Source organism: Ipomoea triloba, chromosome 15 (assembly GCF_003576645.1).
Source record: "Ipomoea triloba cultivar NCNSP0323 chromosome 15, ASM357664v1".
NCBI classification, from domain to species: Eukaryota; Viridiplantae; Streptophyta; class Magnoliopsida; order Solanales; family Convolvulaceae; genus Ipomoea; species Ipomoea triloba.
Window position 1 is genome coordinate 3,750,220 of NC_044930.1, and position 7,640 is coordinate 3,757,859.

The 7,640-nt window shown below is 34.7% G+C and overlaps 1 protein-coding gene across 1 annotated transcript; it reads left to right on the plus strand.

Annotated features, from left to right (window-relative positions):
• Nucleotides 1–2,580: 2,580 nt before the first annotated feature.
• Nucleotides 2,581–5,191, plus strand: LOC116005981 (transcription factor MYB60). The gene is made up of 4 exons (XM_031246216.1): nucleotides 2,581–2,826; nucleotides 3,133–3,262; nucleotides 3,879–4,201; nucleotides 4,346–5,191. The coding sequence occupies exons 1-4, from the start codon at nucleotides 2,694–2,696 to the stop codon at nucleotides 4,681–4,683; spliced, it is 924 nt and encodes a 307-aa protein (XP_031102076.1). The 5' UTR covers nucleotides 2,581–2,693; the 3' UTR covers nucleotides 4,684–5,191.
• The last annotated feature ends 2,449 nt before the right edge of the window (nucleotides 5,192–7,640 follow it).

Here is a 7,640-nt window from a genome sequence, read left to right on the forward strand (position 1 = left end):
CACACACACACACACACAAACCTTTTTATTTTGTTTATTTTGTTTTGTTTTGTTTTGTTTTTTCTTTGGTATGATACGAACTTTGCACTATGCATGCGACTGCTAGTAAAGTTAAACTTATGAAACTATTTTTTATTGGTTGACCAGTGGAGGAGATAAATCGTAAGATATGTGTTGATTGACCTACAAGCCCTCAAATCTTCTTGCCTTAACTGGCGAAACTATTTTTGGTTGGTTGATTAATTGACTGTGAATCGGAAGTAATATCGAAACATTATTAAGTTAAGATTTTATAGTATTTAACTTTTAATTTACTTGTCTAAATACTTCTTATGTAGTCAAATCAACTCTCTTAGTACATGCAAGCACCGTATAATGAACATTAAAAATTTGTGAAATATATTCTTATGTAAAATAAACTAAAGGATTTGCATCATTGTATTTTCTTTAATTTTGATCTCATAATCCATTTTTAACATCAACTAGCTAGCAGGGAAGGTTTAAACTTTTTTACTTTTCAAAATCTCTCGGAATGAAGTTATAATCTCAACATTGACCCTAGCTTATTAGTTTTGAGTGCAATAAAAAAAGTAATTTTTAATAGAAAATTACTTATTCGATTAATCATATTCATATAGAAGTCAATAAATGTGAAAATTGAGTAGCGTGAAACCATTGTTCTCTTTACGTGCATGATTTTTTCATATATATATATCATTTACCGCTACGGACACCTCTTTGCTTATTTTATTGGCTTGAAATAATAAATATTTATAAGTTGAGTAACACTTGTGTGAGACAGTCAGACTGGTCGGATCAACATAATTTGGGCCATAAAACCTAAATAAAAGATCAACTCATAATACTAACCATGATTCAAATTATGTTAACTTGACCCGTCTCACACAATTTTTTGTCTTATAAATTCTTTTTTTCTTGACTTTTTTTTTAATAATAAAATCCAACCTACAACATTTTTAAGCACGACTTTAGATATTTATTAATGTACACACAAACCTCAAATATAAACCACATATATAAATAATAAAAAAATAAAACAAAACAAAATTAAACCAGCTCACCCAAAGTAGATCGGGTTGATCTGACGGTCCTTATGTTGCCCCGATCCAAGTGGATAGATAAAAATTCACCGCCAACAATATGGGAGAAGTAGCAAGTATTTACTATACCAGCTGGCTGCTGGCAAATAATAAAACGAACAGAAGAAAAAAAAAAAAGGGAAAAAGAAAAAGAAAAAGAGGCTGTCACGTGATCAAGGGGAGGCGAGTGAAGCAATTCAACTTTCATCGGACATGGGTTGCCCATGTTGACTTTCTTACGCCGCTGCCCAAATATCTAGTTTTTTTCTTAAGTGTGAAAAGAAGTGAGTGAGGAATGAAATATAACTTTTGTATCATTTTATGGTTTATCTCTCTTGTATGATTTATTAATATGATTTTTCTTAAAATAATAATTGTGAGTATTTTTTGTCACGCAAATATCCATTCTCAAGCCTTTTAGTGTACATAGGATTTGAACACATGACCTTCATTTGAGATAACCACTTCGTAAGTCATTGACTTCTGAGTCTTTAGGGGTGTCCAGTAAATAGCTGATAGCTGTTAGCTGAGGTTAACTAATTGTGTTAATAGGTTTGATTAGTTGATAGCATTAGCTGATTGTATAAAGATTTTTGTAATTTAGCTGTTAGCTAATAGCTGATTACATGCAAAATGATTTTATTAAAAAGCTTATCTTAAAAATTACTTTGAACTTTAAAATTTTGACAATAAGCTATTACAACAAACTTTGAACTTTAAAATTCACCTTGGGGCACCTCGGTACTGGAGCACGCCCGCATGGTTTAAAAGATCTGCTTTTACGTGATGCCGCGAGCGTTGCTAGTAGTAGGCGCCACTAGCTCTCTCGGGACCGTTGGGTCCCTCCTGCTCACACACACAAAAAAAGCTATTACAACAAACTAATTAATCAAATGCTTATATGGAATGTTTAACTAAGTCAAACAACAAATAATCTAAAATTGGCTTATAAGCTAACTATGTTACCAAACATAAATTGAGATAAAAGTGAGGAGACTCCTTGTGCGTAGTAAGCAAATATCTAATCTCTGTGTTCAATTGAGTTACCATGATTTACATTCTCCCAGATGCTATGTCAGGACGAAAGGTGGGGTCATTGGGATTGGGAATTCAACCCTTTGGGAAGAAAGAAAAACAAAAACCTAAACAACTTCAAAACTTTTCTAGAAAGTTTTTGATGATAATGAATATGAAAACACTCCCTTGATGCATAAAATTTTCCACATAATAATAGTTTAAACTCTTAAATGAAAAAATCTCAAATAATGTTAACTTGATTGCATTACAAGAGTGTAAACAGCTACGTACCCGGAGGTAGAGTAGTAGAGTGGTAGCGGCAGTAATGGTTGAAGATGAGTCATACCCCTCAATCAATAAAAGCCACCCGGCCTCCCCTCCCTTCCCTGCAGCGTTATTATCAATTATCACCTCCCTTTATTTAAAGAACCCACATTTCTAAGTTCACGTCGCTATATATACCAAAACCCCCCCTCACACCCTACAATAATATATAATTCAGTATCATCAGAAGCAGCAAGCAATTCAAAACCCAATAATAATAATCCTTATTTTCTCCTCCCTTTATCGGCAGCCATGGGAAGACCTCCCTGCTGCGACAAGATTGGCATCAAGAAAGGCCCATGGACTCCCGAAGAAGACATCATCTTAGTCTCTTACATCCAGGAACACGGCCCGGGCAACTGGCGATCTGTTCCCACTAATACAGGTAATGATTGATTGTTTTTTTTAAGTTCACGGGTCTTTCGGAATTTTTCCCCACAAGAAAGCTCACTTGCCACTTGAGCTACCCCATTGGGTTAATGATTGATTGTATTAATTAGTTGTCTAGGTGTTCTGCAGATCCATGCAGACTGAAATGATTGTGGGTTTTGTGGGTTGGATCTGGCTAAGGGTTTTGATCTTTGGGTGTTGTACTGTGATGGGTTTTGTTTTTTTTTTTTTTTTTGTTTTTTGGTTTTTTTATGGGGTTTGGTGTGGGTAATAATTGAGATTTGTACGTATGGACTTTTAGGGCTGTTGAGGTGCAGCAAGAGTTGCAGACTGAGGTGGACGAATTATCTGAGGCCTGGGATCAAAAGAGGCAACTTTACTCCACATGAAGAAGGGATGATCATCCATCTCCAAGCCTTATTGGGTAACAAGTAATGTTGTTCATATCCTTAAAATACTCATGTTTTTGTGGCTTTTACCATATTTCTTTTATTTTGTGAGTGACGAGAAAGCCTATAGTTACCGAAGTGTGCACTGAATAAATTCTGCATTGAGATTCTAACTAACAAAAGACTACAAGAAGGCAAACTAACCTAGTAAACTGGCAGCCACTCCTTGAAAGTGTGCACAGGATCAATCTGCCCGGCCTCATGACCTTAGTTGGCAAAGGGTCACGAGGGGGTAAACCAATCTAGGAAACTTGCAACAACTATTTGAGGGTTTGGGTAAATTCCATCTTGTGACCCTAGTCGGAGTTAAACCAGTCTAGAAAACCTACAACTACCATTTGAAGTTGTGCAGTAGATAAATCCAGCCTTGTAACCCTAGCCCACAAAGGACTACAATACAATAGATGATTAGGTCAGACCAATTCTTCCAAACTAACAAGTTGACGGACTTATAACCTTATAATTACCAAACTAACAAGCTGACGGACTTAGCTGGGTTGCCAATTCTCCCAGATTTCTTGTATTGTCGGGTACTATGTAAGATATATTGTAGGCTATATATAGATACATACATTTGACAGTGTTATGTCATGTATAGGTGGGCAGCCATAGCTTCATACCTCCCACAAAGGACAGACAACGACATCAAGAACTACTGGAACACCCATCTGAAGAAGAAGCTGAAGAAGTTGCAGTCTCCAGGTTCTGAAAACACCGCGCAGATGGGATCAGAGAATTCCCCGACCAGCGCCACATCGTACCACCTTGTCTCCAAGAACAGCTTCACCGACCGCCCACAAATCGCCACTTCTTCATCGTCTCTCTACGCCTCAAGCGCCGAGAACATTTCCAGGCTGCTAGAGGGGTGGATGAGAGCTTCATCCTCTTCTTCTTCGTCCAAGGGGTTTACAACGAACTCCCGTAAGATTTTCCCTAATAATATATATTATATATTATATATTACAGTCTTAATTTGACCAGGCTAGTTGGATTGAATAACTAGAAGTTGTTATTCAATCAAATTTTGTGACTTAATATAAATTTGGCTCTAATATCAAATGTTAGATACAAATAACACCTCCCATGGCGGCGACCTGGAGGAGGAGGATGAAGACCTGACCCGCCCGGAGGTGGCGGCAACCGACAACAATGGGGTGATTCCGAAGGAGGAGTATTTGGATTCTATTCTGACGTTTGGGAGCTTGATGAATGGGATGGAGAGTGAGAGTTGCAGTGGGAATAATAATAAGCAGAAGGTGAATGAAGGTAATGATAGTGATAACCCTCCGCCATTGTCGTTTCTTGAGAAATGGCTGTTGGATGAGAGTGCAGCGCAGGTTGAAGAAGAAGAAGGAGAGGATAATCAAGGTGCAGTCATGGAGCTTCCAACAATCTTTTCATGACAATAAAATCAATACTACTATAGTGCTATTTCATAGTCAGAAAACCCGACATGATAACAACCCTAGTCAGAAAACCCGATCTGGTAACCCTCGTCGGGAAACCTGACCTGGTAACCCTAGTCAGAAAACCCGACCTGGTAACCCTCGTCGGGAAACCTGACTTGGTAGTAATCCTCGTCGGAAAATCTGACTTGGTAACCCTAGTCGATAAAAAATCCTAGTCGTCATCATCATTTTTCTTTGCCTTTCTATAACTGTGAACTAAATGTTGACTTTAATTGCTTGTTTTTCTAGTTGCTTTGCTAGAGATTCTGAAAAAAATGGCAGAATCTCTTCCACTTTCTTCTCTTTATTACTGTAATTTCTTAGATACAAATCTGAGAATCCGGTGCGATTATATTTCAACTAGACATGCTATTTAAAAAAGAGCATAGTTTACCATCAAATTGTACTATGAACTCTTGTGGTTGTAATTTCTAAAATAAAAACCGCCTTTTTATTCTCTTAATTATAAGTACATCATATATTATATTCTATCACATATAATTGATCTAGCTAGACTATGCCCTATACTAGATGAGTATGTACAATGTTGGAGTATATATTAGCCGAAATTAATTAAATGAAGAGTAAATGTTTGATGTATTATGGTGCATAATCTAGTACATTATATTATTAGTGAACTATAAGTGGCCACCTTAGCTTATTGAAAAGTCAAGTTAAATAAATGTTTCATCAATTTAGGTTTTTATTTTTAATGAAGTGTATACGATTCTTTGCTGTTGTATTATCTTGTGTATACATGTGGTTATTGCATCAGATCAACTCCTACTTTATAAATTAAATGAGAGTTTTATTTTGACAACACTTTATCGGTTGAGTTTGTCACACAGTGTTTTCTTAGTACAATTTATTTTTTAGTGTGATTTGCACACTATTACACATAAGTGAAGTTTATCATCCAAAAATAAAGGGAGAGGCACAACAATGGTGATATAAAAATTCTAAATTAAAATACTTCCTCCATTCAATCATACATATACATATATGAACTATATTAGCAAATTGTATGCATAATTTCACTAAATATAGGTATAGGCTCTTTTTGTTAGTGCTTATAACTTATTTTAAGTTATAAAACATCATTGATGGGATTATTTTGCAAGTCGACTATCATGATAACTTAAGTTTTGACTAAAATTTGACTCTTTCCTGTCCCTGCGGTCGGAAAATAAATCATTGAGATTATGCGCTGTTAGTAAAATAAGTCAATTTCGCCATCGTTACTCCAGATATTACGTAAATATCTAACACGTGTCATGACCGACTTAAGGTACTAGGTGATATGGTGCCACATCAAACCTGTTGGCGTAATTTCAACACTGTTTCCTTATACAGTTATTATAAATAGAGATCTTAACTCGAATATAATACATTAGTCTATTAACCCAAAAAAGGGGTTGCATTTTTTTTTCTTTCTTTTTCTCAAATAATTAAATTAATGTATGTGACAAGCTAAGAATAATATATTTTTTACGATCACTATACAATATATATAGAATTTAATTTGTTGCCCAATAATATAATAATATAATGTTTGCATTGCATGATGGCATGGGAAGAAAAATTAAATTTGCACCGAGTTTGAGCAGAGCTATTACATTATGAATCACCGATATAATAGAAAGAATAATTATGAGGAAAATAAAGAGTAGAGATGGTGACACTACTCCTATACTAGCATTGAATGAATTGAAAGCTACCATTTAATGAGGACCCCAAATGATATGATCATTTTTGCATACATAATAATAATAAAAGTAATGCAATAATTTTGCCCTGCCCCCTACTCCATGCTGCCGTACCTTCCTAACGTCATACAGTTTTGCAACTACACTCAATAATTTGTACTAGTTTTTTTTTTTTTTAATTATTATAACTTAACTTAGGTATTTCAGCTTCGTCAGACTAATCATAAGTCCATAAGACCCTACCCCTAAAATCAACAACTACATAGATTTATAGTGGGTCACACAAGCAATCAACTCTGGGTTATACCCTAGTCTAGCTTCATGTGCATACAAGGGATTTAATCCACATCTTCTGTCATCCTAAACCTTTTTTCCATTTATGTTTTTATTGGGACTCAAAGCTAGCGCTCCACATTGTCTCATTTAGTCGTGTGAGTACTTCAAGTCAGGAGACGAACCACTACGCTAAGTCCTAGGGAAATCCACACTATTATTTAAGAATGTGTACCATATAAATTAAACTCTCGCTATTGTGTAATAGCCTACAAATTATCACATTTGTGTTTACTTATCATATGTAAACCACACTAGCTAGAAAGAACTTGGGACTTGGCCAAGAGAGTGTTGACAAAAATCAAATTCATAACTTTCTCGTATAAGAATTATGTTTCATCACCTATTTCGGAGCTAGAATTTTTAATTTGTAATTTGTAATTTTTATGCTGCCATACCTTCCTAAATTCGTGGAGTTTTACAACAACACTCAATATTACGGAGTACTTTTTACTCCATGCATGTTACCGTAGTACCTTCCTAACGTCGTGGAGTTTTATTACAACAATCAATAATTTGGACTGATATCCTTTTTTAGGGATCGGAGTATGTGTGAAATAACTTGATCATTTTAATAGGGACACTATTAATTTTGTAATATTTAATTTGTGCTTACATCTTTGTTTTTGTTTGGCTCTATACTTATATAAAACTTAGTGAAAATGAGTTATTATTATTATTATTATTATTATTATTTGTGATGATGAAAATTCACAGTCACTATCTATTATAAGTGTGCATGAGATAAATCCATTTGTTGTGTAATAACTTGTAAATTAACTATTTCAAAAAAAAAAACTTGTAAATTAACAACATAATAGAGATAAATATTATTATTTTGATCTTTTAACAAGACTTGTTAATATATATATA

Bases quoted from the DNA above. Each gene is read 5' to 3' on its own strand.
- LOC116005981 (XM_031246216.1), top strand. From the start codon at position 2,694: ATGGGAAGACCTCCCTGCTGCGACAAGATTGGCATCAAGAAAGGCCCA. The intron at 2,827-3,132 runs GTAATGATTGAT...ATGGACTTTTAG, and splicing joins ATCTGTTCCCACTAATACAG to GGCTGTTGAGGTGCAGCAAG. The intron at 4,202-4,345 runs GTAAGATTTTCC...ATCAAATGTTAG, and splicing joins GGGGTTTACAACGAACTCCC to ATACAAATAACACCTCCCAT.